Consider the following 25019-nt stretch of genomic DNA (forward strand, 5'->3'; position numbering starts at 1 on the left):
GCCCCCTACTGTGGGGGCCCCTTGGTGTCAGGTTGAGGCTGCCACTTTGCCTACAATGTGCTCTGGACTCACCTCCCACCCCAGGCATGAACCAAGCAAATGGTCCTCCAGCTTCTGCCTCAGAGGGTCTCAGAGGACCACTGAGAGTGGATTTCTTCCCATCATGCCTTTGTCCCATAATTTGCCAATAGCAGGCAGTGCCTGGTGATCCTTTAAACCCAAAGTAAGGATTTGGATGAATCTGGGAAGTTAAGTCCCCATGAAATATTTGTGCGTGTGCAGGCAAACACACACCCCCACATGGGCCCTCTTACGTGGAACAGCGACACCAAAGTGCTGTGGGTTCTCGGCCACCACCTTTTGCTTCAGCTCGTGCAGTCGGGCTCCCAGAGACCCTGGGAAACAAGAGGAAGGCTGACCAGGGTCCCTGCTGAGCTCCCTCCCCACCTGCTCCAGGGAGGAAACCAGATCACTTCCTGGAAACACAGGATGGCACCTACCGATCAGAACCACCAGGCGGGGCCGCTCTCCGGGCTGGTGTTGGTACCTGGCCACCTCCTCATAAGTCAGCAGCTCTGGAGACTCAGCTCCGGAGGACATCTTCCCTTCCTGGGAGCCACCCAGTCTCTCCCTACAGCCCAGCCGGAAACTCCTCCGAAGACCAGCTTGGAAGGAGGGGCAGAAGGACACCATGGCATTTGTCTCAGGATCTCCCAGAAGAGACTTTTTCCACCTGGCCAGACCTGGAGATGGGACTGAGTCCCACTGACTTCTCCCAACCTCCTCCTGCTACTGGAAGAGGTTGTTCGGGAAACACAATGGTAAGATGAAAGGGTGACCCCTGCATTCATAAACTAGGGCTCAAGGTCACTGTTTTACTTGGCACGTGACTGACTTTGGACAAGTCCCTTCATCTCTCTGAGCCTCAATTTCCTTATCTGTGAAATTAGGATATGAATCTACAAATACCATGTGTGGTCCTAGATCAGATCCTGGACCAAGGGAAAATGCCATAAAGGACATGATGGGGACAATTGATAACATTTAAATAACAGCATATAATAGATTTGGATGCATTTTAAATTCTCAGAATTTGATCACTGCCCTGAGGAAGTCCTTGGCCTTGGGAAATACATGCTGAGAGATTTAGCGGGAAAGGGACATGATGTCTACAACTAAGTCTCATATGACTCAGGAAAAAAAATGCAGAGATGTAGGAAAGGAAATTGAGCAAACATGGCAAAGGAGCAACAACTGGTGAATCTGGCTGTGGAGTATATGGGAGTTCTTTATATAATTCTTACACCTTTTCAGTAAGTTTGAAATTACTTCAAAATAAAAGCTAAGGGGCTGCGTGCAGTGGCTCATGCCTGTATCCCAGCACTTTGGGAGGCCAAGGCAGGCCTGGGATCACTTGATCCCAGGAGTTCACAACCAGCTGGGCAACATGGTGAAACCCTGTCTCTACAAAAAATACAAAAATTAGCCAGATGTAGTGGCATGCACCTGTAGTCCCAGCTATTAGGGAGGCTGAGATGGAAGGATCGCTTGAGCCTGGGAGGCTGAGGCTGTAGTGATTTGTGATCACACCACTGCACTCCAGTGTGGGTAACAAAGCAAGACCATTTCTCAAAAAATAATTTTAAAAAAAGTTCAAAAACTTTTTGGAAAGGAGGATTGCTTGAAGCTAGGAGCTTGAAACCAGCTTGGGTAACATAGCGAGACCCCACCTCTACAAAAAAAAATTTTTTTTAATCAGCTGGGCATGGTGTCAGGTGCCTGCAGGCCCAGCTACTCAGGAGGCTGAGGTGGGAGGATTGTTTGAGTCTAGGATGTTGAGGCTGCTGCAAGCTGCAATGTCACTACTGTACTCTAGCATGAGTGACAGAGCAAGGCCCTGTCTCTAAAAAATAACCAAAAAACAAAAAAAAATTTTTTGCCTATCTCTAAGACCTCTGAAAAAACTGACGAAAGTAAAAGAAGTGAAAAGGGGCTCTGGAGAGCCATAAACACCCCTCACTGTGTGGTGGTGGTGTTAACACTGAATAAACTCCAACTGCGATGATGGTGATAATAGAACTGGTATTAATGTAGGGGTGTGTGCCCCATGGCTGGGTTAAAACCTGGGTGGGGACTCAATGCCTGGGCAGGCTCAGCTCCCGCTCAGGCTGAGAGAACTGAGGAGAGACGGGGGTCCCACAGGCTCTGCTGCTCCTGGGGCTCACATCACCCTGCTGTGACCTCTCCCTGCCTCTGCAGCCTGGGGTGGGGCAGGTTGTGCATGTGGGTGTCAGGGGGAGCTACTTACCCACATAGTGCCCTTTGAGGTAGCCCTCACAGTCACAGGTCTCTGGGAAGCAAAAGAGGAAAGGAAGCCAGTGAGTCCCGCCAGACACATCTGGCCCGGGGATCCAGCCCCTGGATGGCCAGGCAGGAAGAGCCCCCTGGGATGGTGTCTCATGGGGAGCTCAGGGGAAATCCCATGTCCTGGATACCCCCAGAAAGCAAAGTCTTCTGTTTTGCTCAGTTCTCCATGCTTAGGCCCCTAACAGCCTTTCCAGGCCCTAAGGGGGATTCTAGGCCAGCAGGCCTCCCCAGTCCCTGAGTGTGAGCAGTGTGAATAAGGAGGGATTCACTCCTGCCTGCCCTGCCCTCCCACCCCTTGTCTCCTACCCAGCCCCATCACAGCACAGCTGAGTCCTGGAAAGGCTGGGCCCCGCATGTCAGGAGGGCAGGGAGGGGCCCCAAGGCCTTGAACCCTGTCCCCACCAACTCTGCCTGCCTCAAGAAACAGCCCAGTCTGGCTGGCAGAGCAGGAAGAGGTGTGCAGACAGCGGGAGGGGCACAGCTGCCCACATGGGGAAAGAACGCGAGTCCCTCAGGCCCCAAACGTTCCATGGAAAAGGGGCCGCGCCTGTGGACAGTGGACAGATACTGGGCCTACCTTTGTCACAAGGCTGATCATCTGCAGTTTGCACAAAAGACAGATGGAACAGCGTTAGTGGAGGGAAGCAGGGACCCTGCGGCTGAGGGCAGCCACGGCCCGGGTGCCTGAGGAGCCCGCCATCTGGCCTCTCTCCCTTTCCTCCAGTGAACCTGTGATCTGAGCTGTGGTACATTATTAAACCCCAAGACCTGCTCTAATTAGTCTTCTTGTGTGTGTCTCATTAGCAGCCCAGAGAAAGCCAGCTCGTCAGTGGCGCAGCAGCCTCAAGGCCACTGCACTCAGTGGCCCTTCTAACCTGACAGCAAGTCTGGAAAAGTGGCCGTTGTCAGGGGCCCAGGGAGCAGCTTACTCTAGGATCCTGCAGTGAGAATAGGACCCACTCTCTCTTTTCTGGGGCTGGAGTCTGGCCCTGGAAAATGCAGATGCCTGAGGGTGGAGCAGGGTGGAGCAGAGCTGCAGGCCATCTGTGTTCTGGTCACCTGGCACCTGCTCAGGCCACTCATTCGGTTACAAGTCTGCCCTCTAGTACCGGAGAGATCATGCCCTGGAAAAGCTTCCTCTCTACATGGGGTCCTACCCTGGGGCTCTGATCACAGGCCTTCAGAAAATGTGACCCCACCTCTGCTCACTTAACCTTGTGACCCTACATATTCCCAGCTTAGAAAAAATACCTGACTCTACTGACTTCATAGCGTTCCAAGAAGTAGGTGGACGTGTTTTCTGAAGTGTAAAGGGCTACACGGTGTAGAGTTGCCAGATAAAGTGCAGGACACCCACTTAAACTTGAATTTCAAATAAACAACAAGTAACTTCTCAGTGTAAGTATGTCCCAAATATTGCACAGGACATACTTATACTATAATAAAAACTAAATAAAAACATACCTATGCTATAAACCAATCTGTCATCTATCTGAAATTCAAGCTTCAACTGGGCATCCTTTATTTGTATTTGCCCAGTCTGGCAGTCTGGCAGCCCTACCAGAGGCACCGGGTCACACACGGCCTTCTCCATTCCCTTCCAACGCCACTGCTTCTTCCATTTTCAGGGTCAGAGAGCCCTTGGGAATCTAACGAAAGCTGTAGATCCTCACACGCACATGCATACGCGCGTGAACACACACACACACACGTCTGCACATCCTTTTGGGAAAGTTGTTAACATATCCCCCAGCATCATCTATGGATTCCAAATATACAAGCTCCTCTCCAGGGACTCCAGCCACCTCCTACTTCCCACCCCCTCCTTCCTCTGGAGTCCATGAGCTCAGACAAGACCCCTGATGCCCCCTCCAGCCCACTGCCTGCTTCTTCCCAGCCTGAATCCTCCCTCATCCTAACCCCGAGCCCTCCCCGGAGTGCCATCCCTGACAAGCTACTCACAGGGCGGCTTCTTGAGGCTCTGGGGACTCGGCAGGGTGCCCGCGGCTCTCCGGTAGCTTAGTCGTCTGCAGGGGCACAAGGGGATGGGCGGGCCCGTGAGCTGGGCCAGAGAATCATTTGAAAGGAACTTTCTGGAAAACTTGGGAAACCAAGGCCTGGATCCCACAGGTGGGCACACACTGGACACTCTGAGGGCCTCCTGCTTTGCACTAAGTTCCAACAAAGGGAACACTTTCACAGGGCTCACTGGTTCGCCAGGAGGAAGAAACTGAGCCTCTAAGTCCAGAAATGGCTCATCCAGCTCAAGATGGCCACACAGGGGTCCAGCCCGGTGTACGGTCCTCAGCTGGTCATTACTCTCCTATGGCCCATTTCCAAGGAGAGGCGGCCCCTTCTCTACTCTCCAGCCTCCCCATCTCTGAGGGAGCTGGGAAACAGCAGAATGACTCCCAGGAGAGGCCGAGGACAGAAGTGACTCTAATTTAACACCCTCCCCTCAGTGGAAGGCTCAGCCCGGGCAGACTGTCCAGTGTGGCTGTCAGTGGAGAGGTGAGGCTCTCAGAGGTGTCTAGATTTCCACATTGAAATGCAGCCGAAGGGTTGGGTGTGGCGGCTCACACCTGTAATCCCAGCACTTTGGGAGGCCGAGGTGGCAGGATCACTTGAGGTCAGGAGTTCAAGACCAGCCTGGCCAACATGGTGAAAAAATACAAAAAGTAGCTGGGCATAATGGTGCACGTCTGTAATCCCAGCTCCTCGGGAGGCTGAGGCAGGAGAATCACTTGAACCTGGGAGGTGGAGTTTGCAGTGACCTGAGATCACACCACTGCACTCCAGCCGAGGCGACAGAGTGAAACTATGTCTCAACAACAACAACAAAAAAATGCAGCTGAAGAGCCCTCCCCACATCCTCTGGTAAGATGTTGCCAAGACCTGTGAACCCTAAAATGGAGATGGGTCTGGGGTTCCCGAGGGGACAGAGCTTCGTTCTCAGACTTCGGCACCTCAGAATCAGCTGGAACATTTGTTAGAATGTGGAGTTTCTGGGTGGGACCCATGGATTTGCATTTCTAACAAGTTCCCAGGTGATGCTGAAGGCCCCGGCCAGGGGGCCACACATTGAGGGCCACTGAAATGGGTGAACCCTGAGGTTCTGTCCTTACCACAGTCCACACACGAAAAGATGTGAGGGCTACAACCCACAGAGGAAGTCACAACTGCCACCCTCTGACCCAAGACTGAACTTCTTGGAAGTCTAAAGAAATAATTTGAAATATGAGGAACAGTCTATGTGCAAGGTAAGTATACTGAAGCCTTTTAACAGTGAGGAATTGGGAACAACCTAATAAAAGTGCAGCCATAGGAAAGCAGTGAAATCACTTAGCTAGTTCCTCCGAGAAGCCTTCCCTGCATTCCTGGATGAGGACGCAGCCTCCTAATATGAACTCACAGAGCACCACGTCCTCCTCCCTTGCACCCATTACGTTTATATAAACTGTTTGTTTGAGGAGTGTCTGACTTTTCCACTGAACTATAAGCTCCTCCAGGGCAGAAACCCCAGGTTCACAGCAGCCTGCAAGATGCTCAGCACAAGGCCAGCTCAATTCATCCTAAGTACCTGCCGCCTAGGAATGAATGGCACAGTTCCTGATGAGTTAGTATATAGCCACTAAAATCACACCACAAAAACGATGCTATAATATGGAAAATACTCATGCCAAAAATGTTAAAAAGGAAAAAAAAAAAAGGCAAGACCCCAAATTCTGTATGCAACACTCACATAAAAAGCACAGTAAGGAAATAAACTGCTGTTTAGATAGGGGTGAGGCGTGGGGAATTTTCTTTCATAGTCCTCCTCTTCTGTATTTTTTTTTTTTCTTTTTTTTTTTGAGTCAGGGTCTCACCCTGTTACTCAGGCTGCAGTGCAGTGGTGTGGTAACAGCTCACTGCAGACTTGACCTTCTTGGGCTCAAGCGATCCTCCTACCCCAGCCTCCCAAGGAGCTGGGACTACAGGTGTGTGCCACCATGCCCAGTTAAGTTTTTATTTTTTGTAGAGATAAGGTCTTACCATGTTGCCTAGACTGGTCTCGAACTGCTGGGCCCAAGGGAACCTTCTGCCTCGGCTTCCCAAAGTGCTGAGATTACAGTTGTGAGCCACCACCATGCCCAGCCTCTCTTCTGTATTTTTATATTTTATTTTTCAGCATTCTCTAAGCATGCATTATAAAATATACATTAACTTAGGCTGGGCCCAGTGGTTCATGCCTGTAATTCCAGCACTTTGGCAGGTTAAGGCAGGTGGATCACTTGAGGCCAGGAGTTTGAGACCAGCCTGGCCAACATGGCGAAACCCTGTCTCTATTAAAAATACAAAATTAGCCAGGCATGGTGGAGCACGCCTGTAATCTCAGCTACTCAGGAGACTGAGGCAGGAGAATCGCTTGAACCCGGCAGGTGGAGGTTGCAGTGAGCTAAGATTCACCACTGCACTCCAGCCTGAGTGACAGAGTGAGACTCTGTCTCAAAAAAAAAAATGTGTGTGAAATGTGTGTGTGTGTATATATATATATATACATATATATATATACACACACACACACAAATATATATATTTGTGTATATACATGTATTTTGTGTGTGTGTATATATATACATACACACACACACACACACACACACACACACACACACACACACACTAGATTCCTTTAAATCTCAAATAGCCATCACCACTAGTTACGGGAAAAGACCAAACACAAGTGCAGCTGGTACTTACCTTGGGGAAACAACGCTCAGCAGGCCCCTCTGGCTGTGAGGACACAGAGACTTGGGGGCCTGTCATGTGCCAGCACCTCTGCCACTCTGGAACCAGCCCTTCACAACACACCCCAAACCCACCTCTCCTGGAACCGCTTGGAGGGGATGAGGCCGGCTCGAAGGTTGGTGTCCCCGACTCGCTTGGCCTGCCACCACGTGGGGTCGTCCTGGCTCACCACTTCCAGGACCTGCCTGCGCTGGAAGGGCAGGCCCGCCTCCTGACAAGGGATGGCCCGGTCCTCGCGAGGGTTGTAGTGGAAGAGGGCGCGCATGAACACCTGCACAAGGAGGGCTCTGATGAGGCGGCCCTTCCCCACGTGAGCACAGACAGGTCATTGCCACATCAAAGGCCACATGACAACGACCACCCACACTTAGGAGGGCCAAGCGGCCTTTCGAATAGAAAGCCACTTGGAAACACTGCACATACATTCTTAACTGTTCTTCAACCATTTGGGATACTATAGTCAGGAATTCCATCAAGAATCAGAAAATTAATAGGCCCCATGACTGAATATCTCTTTCTCACCTAAATATTTCCTTATTTACTTGACCAGCTGTCCTCATAACAGCCTCTTAGCATACACACAGCAACAACTAATCCTGGGAACAAAAAGTAAAGGCAAGCACAATTTCTAACTCAAGTGTTATTTTTGACACACCAACTGAGCTGACGGAAGGCAGCAGCCATCTGTTATAGAAGTAATCTAGATGTTTGGGTAAGAACACAAATATCAACAAAACTACTGTTACTGACTCCTCACCATCACTTTTCAGTGGGTAATTGACACCCACAACTCTTACAGCTCAATCCTGCCTCATCGGCCATAGACTCGGCCAAGCCCCAATTCCCCCCTCTACTCTAGAGTCACCCTCTCTGGAGAGGATGGTGTGAGTACACAGCATTTTTCACACTTCCTTGTTCTCTTCTATAATTTGGTGGCATGGGTTAATTTTATTTATTTCTATTTTCAGACCATTAGGGCCCAATCACTTCAGTGGCAAACAGAAAAAAAAAAAAGCAATCAGGGGTCTTCCTCAGATACAAACTATATTCCTTTATATGCCAACCAGAAAAGATTCCATTGGACAACAGTAAGAACTTTCTGGCATACGTTGTGGGGACAGATACCCTTAACCAGCCACAGATGTTACCAGGGTCCTAAGCACTCAGAAGAGTGTAATCTTAAGTGGCCAGCCCAAAGCAAGCATCTGGATCAAGAAGAAATACTCAAGAAGGATGGGCTGGGGGACAGGCTACTCATTTTGTCCTTTAGGAAAACCAAATTCTCTTCCTCAAAGAGGGTTCCTCAAGTCAGAACCCTCAAAGTTGCATATGGGGACCACATTCGCTTGCCCTAAAAAGAATCACTTTCCATCAGGTAACAGGAAATATTATGCCCTGGGATTTAACCAAAGAGCACAAATAAGAAACAGCTATATAAAGATTATTTCTTCACTTGCTGCAAAAAACTGTCATTGAAGACACATTCCATTACAAATCCACATTCTTCGAAGTATCGACTGACATACCCTCTGTGCCAGATGCTGTAACGTCTCTTCTTTCATGCATTAAGTACTGACAGGCAGGTATGGGAATCAATCTTGAAAACTGGCATGCTTCCTTCCATTCTCTGCTCAACAGTATGTAATTCATTATGCTATCCTTTTTGCCTTGGCTGCCAGGAAACTCAGATCCAAATGTACCGTGAAATCAAAGTGATGCCCTCCTATCTCATCAACCACCATCTCACAGTTCAGGTCTTAATAACGTCTCACCTGGGCTTTTACAAGAGCCTTCTACCAGGCCTCCCTGCCTCCAACCTCTACCTCTACCCACTCCACCCTCTCCCCCTGGCTGCCTCAGGGAGCTTTCTAAAACACAAATATAACTGTACCACTCCCATCCTTAAAACACACACACATACACACACACCAAAAAAAAAAAAACACCTTTAAGAGCTTATTAGAACCTATGGGACTATCTCTTGGGCTGTGGGATGCCTTCCCATATGCCCTAGGGCTGGACCACTCAGTGCAGCCTGGGCTGACTTCCAGCTGCCAGCACCTGCATCTCTTTGCCTAAGGACTTACTTTCTCTGGCCACTGGAGCCTGCTCTTCTCTAATCCAGCAGGCAGAAGTTGCTAGGAATTAATCCCCCAGGTGCAGCCTGGCAGGAGTTGGTGTATAGATCGCCCAGCTCCCAGGGCCCCTGGGTGGGATGATAGAGGCATGTGTTCCACAGGGGAGGAAGTAGTTCCCCAAGTTCCCAGCAGGACTAAGCTCCAGCTGCCCATAGTGGTAACCTGCTTGATAACACACCCTTAGTCAGATCAGCTGTCTTCCCTTTCCCAGTCCTGTACTGGTGTTTCCTGGGGTCACTCCCCAAATAAACCATTTGCATTAAAATCCTTGTCTCAGGGGCAGCTTCTAAGAGGCCCCAAACTAAGCAAGGATTATGCCAAAACCCTTAACAAGGCATTGAGGCCATTCAGAACATAAGCTTAACCCACCTCCCCAGCAAAACCCACCACCATCCTCCCTGCAAAGCCCCACCACATTGCCCTTAACGTGCTCCTTTCCAGAATGCCAGGGAGCCTCTGTATGGGCAGACCCTGCCAAGGTCCTACTCTTCTTTACCGTCTTCAGGTCTCAGTTCCAACACCCCCACTCTGACACCCTCAAAGGTGACTGTAACTCTTTGTACAGAATCTTGACAAAGCACTTATTACATAGCAAGGAAAGATTTGATGCCCTTTTGCACCAGGAACCCTTGAAGCTACCAAGAGTCCCTGTCTCCAGCATCTGGCAGAGTGCCTGGCACAGAGGAGGTGACCAAATAAGGCAGGCTTAGCAACCATTAAACAAATGGCAGTTACTTAATTGGTTCAGAATTCAGCACACTTGGTACCTTCTCCTCCTCTTCATGGCCCTGAGTTTCTATTTCAATTAAAATAACCTCGTCTTTTATTATTAGTAAGCCACGTCAAATCCCGTTTAGAAAGAGGCAGGGTACAAACAAATGAATCACTTTGTGACGGAATTAAAGTCCTTCAATGGGCACAGATTACTAGGACCAGATATATGATCTGTTCCCGAATGACTGTTTCAAGAGGCTGGACTGGATCCAGCCCCCAGCCAGCGAGCTGCATCTCTCAAGCTGAGAGAGGGCACCGCGAGGCCCACCTCCCCATACCTTGCTCTCCTTTAAGCGATCTTCCTCCTGGGTGGCTGGGATGATTTTTAGGGTGATGGATCCCTGGGACTGGGCCTGAAACGAGAGAGAACAGAAGCTTCTCGCCTACCAGGTCTAACCCTCCAAGAGCTCAACTCCTACTTCTCAGGCCTAAAAACTGATGTTCAGAAAGTCAGACTTGCAGCCTCCCAAGGCCCACCCTTCTAGGATGGTGCCCTGGTTGAATGAACTAAAGCAAAACTCAGTAACCAAGTAACTGTACCTTTTTGTATTTTTTTGTATTTTTATTATTTTAAAGTCAGTTCAAATTTAGCAGTGGAGGGTTGGTAACTGTATTTTCAAAAGACAAAGGGACAGAAGACTTTCCATGAGAACCCAAGGACTACGTGTTGAATTCCAATCCTCTATCCCTGCTGACCGCTAGGGTCCCAGAGGGCTCCCTTCCTTGCTTTCCTCTTGGGTCATTTGAACAACCCATTTCAGCTTCCTTTGCCTCTTTCCTGACTGATTTGGGGCTGGCCTCTGATTAATACTTCCCTCTTTGCTTCCATCTCCCCAATCTCAGGTCATGCCCAGCTTTCCAGGAGCTCCCTTCACCCTCATCTACAGAGACCCTGCTGCCCAATGCCAGGGGCCCAACAAGGAAGAATGCTGTCGGACCAGGACAGCAGGGCCCCCAACAGACCACCTCCTGGCCTCTCCACTACCCAGACAGCCCATACCCTTGCTCTGGAGCACAAGGAAGTTGGCACCCAAAGCCACAAAAAAGCAAGCTTGGGCAAAAGGACCGAAGGGCCTGCCTGCAATCTGCATCCTCTACAGAGGGGGCTTTATTTTGTTGGGTTTTTGTTTTGTTTTTTGAGATAGAGTTTTGCTCTCATTGCCCAGACTGGAGTGCAGTGGCATGATCTCGACTGCCTGCAACCTCCGCCTCCCAGGTTCAAGCGATTCTCCTGCCTCAGCCTCCCAAGCACCTGGGATTACAAGGGCCCACAACCATGCCCAGCTAATTTTTTGTATTTTTAGTAGAGACGGGGCTTCACCTTGTTGCCCAGGCTGGTCTCGAACTCCTGACCTCAGGTGATCCACCTGCCTCAGCCTCCCAAAGTGCTGGGATTACAGGCGTGAACACTGGGCCCAGCCCAGAGAGGGCTTTAAACAGTGGGCCTCCTCTCTTCCTATCTTATCCTGTTTCTGCCCCCAAAACTATCAGAAGTTAGCAAAGAGTATCAGGTTGGGGGAGGAATTCTGAGGATAAAGGGGACCAAGCTATGATTGGGGCTTTTCACAATTTCAGTTTTGACTTCAACTCCCCAGAATGGACCATGGAGGTTTTCAGCCAAGCATTGAATACCTTGAAATCCCCTTATACTTCTGAAGGGCTTTACCCTTTTCCAGATGTTGGCATCCCAATGATAACCACACATTGGTTGAGAAAGAATCCCTATCCCAACGTTAAAGGAAAGGAAATGGAAACTCAGATGATCTGATGGCTTGTCCAAGGTTGCACAGCTGGAAGGAGGCAGAGCCAGGATTCATACCCAGGACCCAGGACCCAGGAGGGACCTTGTGAAAGGGAGCCAGGGGAAGGAAGGAAGGCTGTGCTGAGAAGAGGGTCTAAGAGAGGCAGATGGAAGGGAAGTTCCCCTCCTCCTGCCGCCACCCCATACCCCAAGCACACCGTTAGGGGCACACCATAAGGCCACTTTGCCTGCCACCTCCTCAGGACAACAGCAAGGCTAAGCCAGAATCTGCCTTGGCTCCGGAAAGCACCCCGCTCTGGGTGTCTGAAGACCCAGCACATCCCTAGCAGGCATGTAGCACGGACCAGAATCTGGCTGATCTCGTCGGGCCGCTTGTGCAGGACTGCGATCCCGTTCACTTCTCGGAGCTCGTCTCCAACGTGGACCAGGCCTAGGAGACACAGGGACTGACCATCAGCACAGGAGGAGAGCCTGAGCACCAATCACTCAGAGCTCCAAGCACCACAGGGGCCTGCCTGAGGAGCCCACTGCAGGGCCAACTCGAGGTTTAAAGTTGATGGGTGGGACTCGGGCAAACTAAGCCCCTGAGTGCTGGGCACCTCACTCGGCACGGAGGGCTCAAATTACCCAGTAAAATCTCCATTTTACAAGTTGGCACCTGAGACCCAGGAAGATTAAGCAGCTTGCATAAGGCCACATTGCTAAGAAATAACGAAGCCAGTATTCAAACAGTTATTCTGATGTAGAAAGCCTGTGTTCTTTTTGCTATAACCTCTGCTTCTTTAAAATTATCATTAACTCTTCACCTTCCTAGGTTTACAGATATACTCCTACAATGGCGTTCTTAAGTCTTAACAAGGAAAGACAAAAGCACCAGTGAAGACATCATTAAGACTGTAAACACAATATGAGCCTCTGCCTGAATGACAAATGTCTCGGCATATTAGGGCCCTATTTGCTACTCAAAGTGGACGCTGGCCTGGCTGCATCAGCATCACCTGGAGGCAGGTTAAAAGTGCAGAATCTTCAGCCTAGCTCAGACCTGCTGAATCAGTCTGCATTTTAACAAGATGCCCAGGGAATTCGTGCACTTGTTAATATTTGCAAAGTGCTGGTCTAGGATTCTCTGCAACGGTGACCTCCTAGACTTTGGGGGTAACATCCCCCTATATCAGGAGGTTTGTCTCCCAGCTTAGTAGCTCTTCCACACACCAGTGATTCTCAACCGTTCTACCCAAATGAATCTGGGGCACAAACACTCTCTTTGTAATAGCGGCTTGACAAGACCTGGGGTGGTGGGGAAGGGTGTCATCCCTGTCCCACAGTTAGTAATCCCCTAAGCCCATGCTATATTCTTAACTGTCACAGTCCTTGGACTAAACCAACGCATGAGCTTTTTCTCAATCACCCCAAAGTACTCCATGACTATATTATATATATATACACGTATATAAGAATATATATAAAATATATACATATATATGTATATATAATTTTTTCTTTTTTTTTTTTAGAGACAATCTCACTGCGTCACCCATGCTAGAGTGTAGTGGTGTAATCACAGCCCACTGCAACCTGAAACTCCTGGGCTCAATCTTCCCACCTGGGCCTCCCAAACAGCTAGGACTATAGGTGTGGGCCACCACACATGGCCTATATTTTCTTTTTCTCTTTTTTTTGAGACGGAGTTTTGCTCTTGTTGCCCAGGCTGGAGTGCAATGGTGTGATCTCGGCTCACCACAACTTCCACCTCCCAGGTTCAAGTGATTCTCCTGCCTCAGCCTTCCCAAGTAGCTGTGATTACAGGCATGCGCCACCAATCCTGGCTAATTTTGTATTTTTAGTAGAGACGGGGGGTTCTCCATGTGGGTCAGGCTGGTCTCGAACTCCCAACCTCAGGTGATCTGCCCACCTTGGCCTCCCAAAATGCTGGGATTATAGGTGTGAGCCACAGCGCCCGGTTTTTTTGTTTGTTTGTTTTGAGACAGAGTCTCACTCTGTTGCCCAGTCTGGAGTGCAGTGGCATGATCTCAGCTCACTGCAACCTCCACCTCCCAGGTTTGTGTGTTTAGTAGAGATGGGGTTTCGCCATGTTGGCTAGGCTGGTCTCCAACTCCTGACCTCAAGTGATCCACCCACCTTAGCCTCCTAAAGTGCTGGGATTACAGGTGTAAGCCACCACGCCCAGATGGCCTATATTTTCTATTAAAATTTCTACTGACTTGGGAAGGAGATGAGAATTCCAGCCACAACCCCAGAAAACAAAGCACATCCCAAACAGGTGGTCTGATAGGAGAGAAGTAAGGGGACCTATGAGCAAAGGTGGAGGGCTCTGGAACAATGGCCATGATCGGGGGTGGGCCAGCTTTGCACGCCGCCACTCACCGCTCCTGTCTGCTGCGCCTCCTCGCATGATCCTGGCCACCACAACAGCCCCTGAGTGCTCGTCCCGCCGGATAGTGGCACCCTGAACCCGAGACAGAAGAGACAGGTTCGTTAAGCAGCAGCTTCAAATCTCAGACCCCTACTCTCTGGACCCAACACAGCCTCCCCAGTCCCTCCCTCTGACAGTCCTGAGGGCAGATCAGTAGGGACCTTCTCAGTGCTGAAGACAAAACAAAACCAACATCCCCCATTAGTACAGCCCCGGCACTTTACAGTTTACAAGGCACAATAACGCTGCAACATTTTAGATGAGGGACTGGGGCTTAGAGAAGTTAAATATCCTCAAGGTCACCCAGCTGGTAAAGGGGAAAGCTTTTTGTGATGCCAAATCCAGTACGTTCTTCATCACATCTCTGTCATATCACAGTTCCTACCACTTGTAAAGACATTTAATAATGAGGATGATACGTGCCAGCTAATTCTCACCCTGCCTCTACCTAATCACAGGGTTACCGGGCCTTCTGCTGCTGCTGAGGGAAACCAATTATGCACCCCAGCCAGAGCTTCGGGACCAGGACTTGGCCCATGAAGCACAGCAGAGATGACACTTAGGATGAGAAAGGCACTAACGAGCCCTCGATTTCCTGCACCACAGAGGCTGGACTGCAGCAGGATAGCAGAAAGCTTAAGAGCTAAGCTCTAGGGCTGGACAGCCCTGGGTGTGAACACAGTTCTGCCATTTACAAAAAGCATGTGGCCTTAGCAAGGAAATCTCTTATCCTCTTCAAGCCCGTTTCCTGTGAGATGTGGGATAGCATTTAACTCACAGTGTTGTTGCAAGGATTCCACGCAAGGCACTTAGTACACAGTAAGCACTCAACATATGTTAACCACTTATTAGTGGCTGTAACTGCAAACACATTTGCACACTTATTGTTAACATCATCTGTGCCATCTATTTGAAGTACATAAAATAATTATTGCTAGAAAGAGAGGCCATCAACTAAGAACCCCAGGACTTCTAGCCCCCCGAGACCTGAGAACTTTCCAGCATCGCTATCCATCATTTATTCAGCTCTGAACTGCCAGCACCCAATACAGAGCCTGGATAGGAGGGCTCACAATGTGTTTGCTAAATCAATGGATGGCTGCTCCATTTTACAGGTGAGGAAACAGAGGGAGAGGAGAGATCCTCATCTGCTTGCAGAAGAGGCTCATCCGAGGTCATTTGGGGAAAGCTGGAAATAGAGAATGCCAGCTGTGGGATCTTCTGGAGCCAATCTCAATTCTCTGGGCTTCCACCACTTCTGTGCATCTCATAAACAACACTGTCCCTTTGCTCAGTAAATCAATGCTAAACCAGGACCAAAGTGATAGCAATCTGTCTACTGGGGAGAGGAACGCCCCGTGCTTCCTCAATATTCAGAGCAGGCATTGTCACACGTTTTCTGTAAGAGGCCACACGTAAATATTTGAGGCCAGCTACACAGTCTCTGTCACAATGACTCAACTCTGCCATCGCACTATAAAGGCAGTCACAGCCTATCTGTAAGTGAATGGGCCTGGTTGTGCTCCAAAAAAGCTTTATTTTAAAAAATAGCTGTGGGCTGGGTCTGGCCCTTGGGCTATAGTTTGTCCATTTCTGGCTTAAAGGATGATCAGGGTCACCCTATACAATTGTGCAGGTTATTTACTGCACAAAGGGGGTTGGCCACAGTTGGCCAACTCTGTGTGCCCTGCACACAGAGGCGCCACAGGGACAAGCAGCAGCCCCGGCAAAGCTGCTGTCACTCACTCTGAAGACTTTGGGGAGGGTCTTGTCCCAGTGTTCTGGGTGGGGATGAGGGGCAGGGGAAGAGTGGGTTAGAGAGAAGCAGGCAGCAGCACCTACCAAGGGTTCCTTGTTCTTCACCAAGCGGACGATCTTCACAGATTCCTCATCAAAATCCTCATCGATATTGTCAGGCAGAGGCGGGAGAACGGGGTCAAAATTCTTCTGGGCAACCGTGTCATGTACCATTAGCACAGCCTGCCGGGGAAGCAAGAGAAAAGGAGGGCTGGCCCGCCGCTCACAGGGTCAGCAGGCCGTGGCTGGGTGGTGGTCTGGAGCGTTGCAGATGCCATGCCAGAGAGACAACTGCCCAGACACTAGTGCTGAGGATCGCTCCCTCAGAAGTCTCCACTCCTCAGCCTCACGAGGAGAGCTCCCTCCACCCCCATCCCAGGAGACACAGAGGCATGGGTGGGCAGGGGCTCCGCACGACTACCCTCAGGTGCGGGGTGGAAAGCAGCTGGAGCAGCTCCCTCTCATCACTGTGCACGGAGGCGGCCTGCAACTCCTCCATCACCTGCAGAGAATGAGACAGGCGCCACCGATGGCTAGAGGTGCCCCTGCCCCACATCCGCTGGGTCCTTCCTCTTTGGGCCACAGACCCAAGGGCCCACCCAGCTGCAGCCCCCAGGGGCTGAGGGGCAGACCCTCAGCCACCCCAGGACGATGATCCCGGGAACATCACACCAGGGGTCAGGAGCAGCTCGACGGGGCCATCCTCCAAGGAGCCACCATTTTAAGCCCTATGTGCTTTCTGCTTTATGTGGATCTTCTCGCTGAACCCTGCAACCAACTCGATGCAGAGGGTCTTGTTACTTTGCCATTTTACAGATGAGAATCCTGAGACTCAAAGAGATTAAACATCTTGCCTGAAGTCACAGAGCTCATATACAGCACAGCTAGGATTTGAACCTGGGCTTACCTGGCTCTCAGATGCTATTTTATGAATGAGGAAATGGGAGCTCAGAGAGGTTGAGTGGCCTACTTAACATCACAGAGCCAGTGGGACAGGCAGCGCTGAGCCTGGGAACCCGGCAACCTAATGTGCCCCTAATCACATTCCACAGTGGAGAAGGGCCCAGGGCTCTGCACCCACAGGCTGCACTCATCCCTCCCCAGGCCATCTCCTGGGGTTAGGAGAGTGTATTCAGGAGTTGATCTTAGTAATCAACCAGAATGGCTTTTCCCCAACCATGCAACACAGACGACTAGGTCCACAAGAAATTAAGAAGCATTCCTTTAAAAAATGAGAAGCCTGAGCCAGTATGCAGGGACACACTCTAGGTCCCTTGACTTCAGGAAAGCACAGATACAATGTCTAATTGACCTATTCAAATCACCGGTCTTCAGAGCAGTTTGGGAACTGCTCAGCCAATCCAATGCTCTCATTTACAGCAGAGGAAACAGACTTGCTTAAGAACACACAGATAGTGGGCAGCCCCATGTCAGTGTCTCCCAACCCAGTCCAAGGCTCACCGGTTTCTCCCTGCCTTTCGGGGAACCCAGACAGAGGAAGAGAAAGAGGAGGACAAGGGAAGAAAACACCTCTTCACCTTTGCGCTCCTGATTCCTGGTGTCCCCAGACTAAGCAAACGAGGCAAGATGAAGGAACTCTACAGGGTAGGGAGTGGGGCAGACACTCGAAGGAGAAACCTGGGGCTTACGTCCTCAGCAAGGGCCACAGCGCTGTGCAGAACTGGGGTTGGACTTTGCCTTTCATAATAGCGAAGCTTCTCATGAATCTGCAAAGACAGAGTATTTCAGATGCACCCTGGACACCACACATCCCACCCATGGCTGTGGGGACAACTGGGGCAGCAGACTGGGCCACTGATGGGGCACCGTAAGAGAAAGTCCTGTGCAGTGGGCAAGTGAAGGCCTTCCTGGGGCAGGGAGATGACTAGGATGACCTCAGATGGCCACAGACAGCTAGAAAGACCTCTAGACACCCTTCCAGGCAGGATGACGTGGGACTCCACCTTCATTAAGTAACTGAGGCTTTTTTCACTGAAAACATCCCTCAGGAAGCCCATCTCCTCCTTGTGGTTGGAGTCAGGTCTGAGCTGGGAGGTCAGCAGGGCCAGGGTTTCATGCAAACCTGGGGAGAGGTGAGCAAAACAAAGGATAGCAAACGCAGTAGGTGCTCCCTGCCCCCAAGGAGCCCAAGTGGGGTCTCAAACAGCACTTCCGTCCTGCCCTAAGGACATTCTCTCCCCAGGCTCCCACTGCCAGGGCCTGGAGGCTGCCAGGCAGGCTCCTGTCTTCAGTCCAGGGGAGGTACTTACCAGAGTCCTCCGATAGCACTGGCATGCTGGTCTTGTCACGTCCTGACCTCTCCCTGCAGATTCTGGGAGAAGGGGGTGGGGGTGGGTATTGAAGCTCCATCAAGCATATTTATTCAACAAACTGACTACACATCTACTGTGTTCTCTGAGACCAAGCTGTGGACAGAGAAGATGGGAACAAATAACTCTGCTCACTTTTTTCAGAGAGGAAGGAAATAAAGCTAAGATGTGCTGAGTGTCCTCAATGTGCCAAGCATTGTGTGGGGTGATTTCTATGATAAATTTTTTGTCTGCACAAAGTCCTGAGAAAAGACTGCGAATGTTCCCATTTTATTGATGAAGAAACAGCGGCGTGGAAGGGTTCAGAAAGTTGTGGGTCAAAATCCACATTCAAGCGGGCTCTTCCAGGCTGGCCTTGGAGGTGCCAAGTGACCCTGCCTGACAGTGTCCGCTGTCCTCCGCAGCGCGCCCCCTCCACTATAACCTTGTAAGAGCCCTGGCTCAAGCCCCCGCTGGGATCCACCTTCCACAACTACCTGGCTGGGTCTACAAGCCCCCTCTCCCCGACCCCCCAAGACCCAACCCAAAGGGAGTCTCCAGACTGGAGTGCAGAGAGGAGGGGGAGAAATGGGAGTCGGGCTTCCACTATGCGGGGGGGACTCCTATCTCAGGAGGCCCCCCAAGGTGCTCTGCAGCACGTGGACCTCAAAAAGTCCTCCTTAGGAAGAGAAGGAGAGTCATGATTGATTCATTCCGCAAACATGGAGCCAGCCCGCGGCGCCGAGCCCAGGTGCCACTAAGAGGCATAAGAACGGCCCCGGGCCCTCCAGCCTCCGCCCCGCCCCGCCCCGCCGGACTCACCCTTGGGCTGCTCCCCCCAGGAGGCTGAGCACCGACTCCCGCTCGCTCTCCGAAGGAACCTGTGGGACGAACAAGGAGCGCGCTGGGCGCAGGAGCGGCGACCCCAGGGGACCTCGGAGGGCGGTCCCGGAGGACGTGGAGCGGCAGGGAGCTGGGGGCGCGCGGCAGGGCGGGCGCGGGAAGAGGGAGGCGGGGGCCGAGGGGCGGGGCTGAGACCCCCGCGGTGGGCTCGGTGGGCCGCGAGGCTGCTGGGGAGCACGAGAGGAGGGTCTCGGCCCAGTCTCCCGCCCCTCCCGCCGCGGCGCCCAGCTCCCTCGTCCGTTCCCCGCGCCGCCTCCTACCTCGTCGCGCCGGGATGTGTGCTCCGCGAACGGGAGTCGCGCGGGTGCCCCGAGCCTGGGCCGCCGCTGGCTCCGCCTTCCTGGGCCCCTCCCTGCGGCTGCCGCGCAGGGCGAGGGTGGCGGAGCCGGAGGAGGCGCGGCGTGGGGAGGAGGCGGGGGAGGAGCGGAGGCCGCCCTCCGCGTCTGGCACCGCCGCCCCCCCGGGCCGGGCTCCGCTAGCCGGCGTCGTAACCCCTCCCGCTCTCCCGCTCCCTGAGCCCCCTGCCTGTGTCCCCTCCCCGGCCTGGCACACAGCCAGCCTTCCCTTCCGGCCGCACAACCCACCCTCCGCGAGTGGAGGGGTGGACACCTGCTCAACAGAGAATTCGATTTTACAAACTATTGAGCGCCCTCCAGGTGCCAGGCGCTGTGCCAGGGGCCGGGGCTTCAAAGACGACCAAGGCAGAGATCCTGGGTTTGAAGATCTCCCGAGCTGGGGAGGGGGGCCGGTCGGATGCGAGGGCAACTCGCTGTAACAATGCAACGCACTGGGAAAGATTTATCAGTGCACGCTGCCCTGGGGGCGCGGTGCAGGGGAGGAGAAGTCAGGCTGGAGAGAAGGGAAACTCCATTCTGCACGGCTGCAGGGGGGTGAGGCTACATAGCAGAGGCGACCAGCATCCAAGGGCTTTACTGGAAAAAGAGCTCTGAAATGGCCATGACGATAACTGCCTTCCATTGTGCTATCTCTACGCCCAGGTACTTCTCAGATCACTTCCTTTCACAGTAGCTCCTGATATCAAGACCATTATTATTTTGGTTCTGCAATTGAGGACACTGAGGTTCCAGGTGGAAGAATGTGTATAGGGGAGAGCATAGGAACTGCTGGGCGAGTGAACAGGTGGTTGTGGGTATTAGAAAGTGAGGAGTGGGTGAGTGAGTGGGCCCCCTTCCCTCAATCCCAGCAGCAAAGAACAGCACAGCACATGTTAGGAGAGGTGGACCCAGAGGTTAAGTCTGGAAGTAAATCCTTCCCAGGAACCAGGGAAAATGGGTTGGCAGGCCCCACAGGCTGTAGTGCATGGGGAGGCTGTGAGAGGCAGCAAATGTCATGATGACGTTTCCCCTCATTCCTCAGAAATTATCCTCATTCCTCAAAAAATATCCACACTATTGCCGCTCAAAATGTAACTTGCCTGAGACTCACTAGGGGGTTGTGTAATGCTGGGGTGGTGCCAGATTCTGAATTTCTAACAAGCTCCCAGGTGATGTGATGCTGCTGGTCTGCAGACCACACTTTTTGAGTGGAGAGAGACTGCATGAGACACATTTTTAGCTGCAATGCTTAGTGTTGGAAAGAGAACGAGAACCATCTGATATGGGGTCAAATGATTTTGGACAAGAACATCAGGAAGTGGTGTTGGAACAAGTAGATATTTATGTGCCTGAAGGGACCCAATCCCTACCTCACACCATATTCAAAACACAATTTAAGAGAGATCATTTGCCTAAACATAAAGCAAATTGATAAAGCTACTAGAAGAAAACAGGAGGGTTTTTTTTTAAATCTTGGGGTATGCAAAGATTTCCTAGAAAGGATACAAAAAAGCCAGGCATGGTGGCATGAGCCTGTATCCCATATACTCAGGAGGCTGAGGCAGGAGAATTGCTTGAGCCCAGGAGTTCAAGCTGCAGTGAACTATGATTGGTCCACTGCACTTCAGCTTGGGTGACAAAGAGACACCATCTCTTAAAAAAGAAAAAAAAAAAAAAAAAAAAAAGCATGGACCCTGAAAACAATTGATAAATGGACCTCATCAAAATTTAAAACTCCTGCTCATCAAAAAACACTATTGGCCCAGCGCAGTGGCTCATGTCTGTAATCCCAGCACTTTGGGAGGCTGAGGCGGGTGGATCACCTGAGGTCAGGAAATTGAGACCATCCTGGCTAACACAGTGAAACCCCATCTCTACTAAAAATACAAAAAATTAGCCAGGTGTGGTGGCACACGTCTGTAGTTCCAGCTACTCAGGAGGCTGAGGCAGGAGAATTGCTTGAACCCTGGAGGTTGCAGTGAGCCAAGATCAGGCCACTGCACTCCAGCCTGGGTGGCAGAGTGAGACTCCATCTCAAAAAAAAAAAAAAAAAAAAAAAAGACCGGGCACGGTGGCTCACGCCTGTAATCCCAGCACTTTGGGAGGCCCAGGCGGGCACATCACGAGGTCAGGAGATGGAGACCTTTCTGGCTAACATGGTTAAACTCCTTCTCTACTAAAAATACAAAAAATTAGCTGGGCATGGTGGCAGATGTTGCAGGGAGTGAAGATCACACCACTGCACTCCAGCCTGGGCGACAGGGTGAGACTCCGTCTCAAAAAAAAAAAAAAAAAAAAAAATTAAGAAAATAGGACCAGGGACCAGGTGCAGCGGCCCACACCTATAATCCCGTCAAGCACTTTAAGAGTTCAAGGCAGGTAAATGGCTTGAGCCCAGGAGTTCCAGACCAGCATGGGCAACACAGCAAAAACCGGCCAGTATCTACTAAAATTGCGAAAACTAACAAGGCGTGTTGGCTTGTGCCAGTAGTCCCAGCTGCTCAGGAGACTGACGCAGGAGGATCACTTGAGCCTGGGAAGTAGAGGTTATAGTGAGAGCCATGATTGTGCCACTGCACTCCAGGCTGGGCAGCAGAGTAAGACCCTGTCTCAAAAAGAAAAGAAAACAAAAGAAAGAAGGGAAGGGAAGGGAGGGGAGAGGAGGGGAGGGGAGGGGAGGCGAGGCAAGGGAAGGGAAGCAAGCCACAGACTGGGAGACTAGGAAGAAATATATCTGACAAAGAAATTGTATCCACAATAAAGAACTCCTGTAACTCAATAAAAAGACAACCCAATCAAAAAAATAGGCAAAAGATATGAATATGCACTTCATAAAAGAAGATATACAAATAACCAATAAGCATATGAGAAAGCACTCATCCAACATCATTTGTCATCAGGGAAATGCAAATTAAAACCTGTCATAGTCAGTTCTTGCAGCTATAACAAAATACCACAGTAATTTATAAGTAATACAAATTTATTGCTTACAGTTCCAGAGGCAGGAAAGTCCAAGATCAAGGGGCCAGCCAGTTCAGTGTCTGGTGAGGGCCTGTTCCTCTCTGATGATGGCATTGGATAAGTATCCTCACATGGTGGAAGAGAAAGACGGGCATAAAGGGATGAACACTGTGTCCTCATGTGGCATAAGGGGCCAAAGGGGTTAAGTTGCTCCCTTCAAGTTCTCTTATAAGGGCATTAATCCCATTCAAGTGTCCATCAGCAAGTAAATGGATAAATATTCATTCACTTGTGGTATATCCATACAATGGTATATTTACTCACCAATAAAAAGAAACAAACTACAACTCGAAGAGTATCCCTACCATGCAACAACATGGATGAACGTCAAAATAGATGACTGGGCCAGGCACAGTGGCTCACACCTGTAATCCCAGCACTTTGGGAGGCCGAGTCGGGCGGATCACTTGAGGTCAGAAGTTCAAGACCAGCCTGGCCTGGCCAACATGGTGAAACCCCATTTCTAGTTAAAAAAAAAAAAAAAAAATACACAAAAATTAACCAGATGTGGTGGTGGGCACCTTTAATTTCAGCTACTCGGGAAGCTGAGACATGAGAATCACTTGAACCCGGGAGGCAGAGGTTGCAGTGAGCCAAGATCACACCCCTGCACTCCAGCCTGGGCGACAGAACAAGACTCCATCTCAAAAATTAGATAGATAGATAGATAGATAGATAGATAGATAGATAGATAGATAGATAAATAGATAGACTGAATGCAAGAAGGCAAACACAAAAGAAGTACATACTGTATGATTACTGGTGTGTTGTGATCTTGGTGCCATGACTGAGGTCAGAGGCCTTCATTAGGTCAGAAACCCACTTTATTATTTTTAAAAATTACCAAAACTACCTCAAAAGAAAGATAAAATATTAATAGATCAATGTTACTAGAGTAGAGCTGTCAACTACTCCCTCAAAAATCACTAGGTCCTGCTAATTCTGCAGGATAACTTCACCAAACATTTAAGGAAGAAACACTTATTTTAATTCTTCTGGAAGGTAGAAATAGAGGGAAATCTTCAAAATTCTTTTTATAATAGCCTTGATACTAAAACCTGTCAAAAAAGGCCAAAAAAAAAACCTTGCAAATGAGTCACATTTATAAATATTGGTGCAAAAATCCTAAAAACTGTGTTAGCTAACAAATTCACCAGAACATAAAAAGAATAACACCCCATGAGGAAGGAGAGTGTATTCTAAAAATGATTTAATGTTTAGACATTAAATTTCTTAATATTTGGAAAGCTATTACTCTCACTCCATGTAAGACAATCTATTAATAGGATAAAAAGTTAGGCAGGGCACAATGACTCACGCCCGTACTCCCAACACTTTGGGAGGCCGAGGCAGGCGGATCACTTGAGGTCAGGAGTTTGAGACCAGCCTGGCCAACATGGTGAAACCCCATCTGTACTAAAAATACAAAAATTAGCTGGGCATGGTGGCACATGCCACCACAGCTACTTGGGAGGCTGAGGCAAAAGACTGCTTGAACCCAGGAGGTGGAGGTTGCAGTGAGTAGAGATTATGCCACTGCACTCCAGTCTGGGTGACGGAGCAAGACTCTGTCTCAAAATAATAATAATAATAATAATAATAATAATAATAATAATAATAATAAAGTTGTTCTTATTAAAAGTAAATGGCCTAGGCCGGGTGCAGTGACTTACACGTGTAGGTGAGGCCAAAGTGGGAGGATCACCTGAGATCAGGAGTTCCAGCCTGGGCAACATCATGAGACCTCATCTCTAGAAAAAAATAATAATACACAAAACTAGACAGGTGTGGTGGCACTCATCTGTGGTTCCAGCCACTCAGAAGGCTGAGGTGGGAGGATTGCTTGAGCCCTGAGATGGAGGCTGCAATAAGCCATGATCATGCCACTGCGCTCCAGCCTGGGCATTGGAGTGAGACCTCATCTCTAAAAAACAAAAACAAAACAAAAGAAAAAGTAAATGGTCTAAATCCTCCAATTAAAAGGCAAGGATTGTCAGACTAGATTAAAAAGCAAGACTTAATGTGCTTTCTAGAATAAACTCACTTGAAAAATAAAGACACAGATATGAATTTTAAAAAGATTTACCATGGAAACACTAATTAATAAGCTGGAATGACTACATTAATATAAGGCAAAGTGAGCCAGGCACGGTGGCTAATGCCTGTAATTTCAGCACTTTGGGAGGCCGAGGCAGGTGGATCACCAGGTCAGGAGTTCGAGACCAGCCTGACCAATGTGGTGAAACCTCACCTTTACTAAAGATACAAAAATTAGCCGGGCATGGTGGCGTGCGCCTGTACTCCCAGCTACTTGGGAGGCTGAGGCAGGAGAATCGCTTGAACCTGGGAGGCGGAGGTTGCAGTGAGCCAAGGTTGCGCCGTTGCAGTCCA

At 50.1% G+C, this 25019-nt stretch overlaps 1 protein-coding gene across 1 annotated transcript in view; it reads right to left on the bottom strand.

Annotated features, from left to right (window-relative positions):
- Positions 1-18430, bottom strand: part of MPP3 (membrane palmitoylated protein 3) — a 30373-nt gene extending 11943 nt beyond the window's left edge. Inside the window, exons 1-14 of the mRNA XM_030923910.1 lie at positions 18331-18430; positions 18025-18143; positions 17710-17787; positions 16482-16562; positions 16106-16243; positions 14215-14296; positions 12174-12259; positions 10346-10420; positions 7230-7426; positions 4330-4394; positions 2945-2965; positions 2309-2350; positions 501-665; positions 315-395 (exon numbers count right to left, since the gene is read on the bottom strand). Coding sequence (XP_030779770.1) covers positions 315-395; positions 501-665; positions 2309-2350; positions 2945-2965; positions 4330-4394; positions 7230-7426; positions 10346-10420; positions 12174-12259; positions 14215-14296; positions 16106-16243; positions 16482-16562; positions 17710-17787; positions 18025-18143; positions 18331-18430 — 1330 coding nt within the window. The remainder of the gene's footprint in view (positions 1-314; positions 396-500; positions 666-2308; positions 2351-2944; positions 2966-4329; positions 4395-7229; positions 7427-10345; positions 10421-12173; positions 12260-14214; positions 14297-16105; positions 16244-16481; positions 16563-17709; positions 17788-18024; positions 18144-18330) is intronic.
- Positions 18431-25019: the final 6589 nt, after the last annotated feature.

Source organism: Rhinopithecus roxellana, chromosome 19 (genome assembly GCF_007565055.1).
Source record: "Rhinopithecus roxellana isolate Shanxi Qingling chromosome 19, ASM756505v1, whole genome shotgun sequence".
Lineage (NCBI taxonomy): Eukaryota > Metazoa > Chordata > Mammalia > Primates > Cercopithecidae > Rhinopithecus > Rhinopithecus roxellana.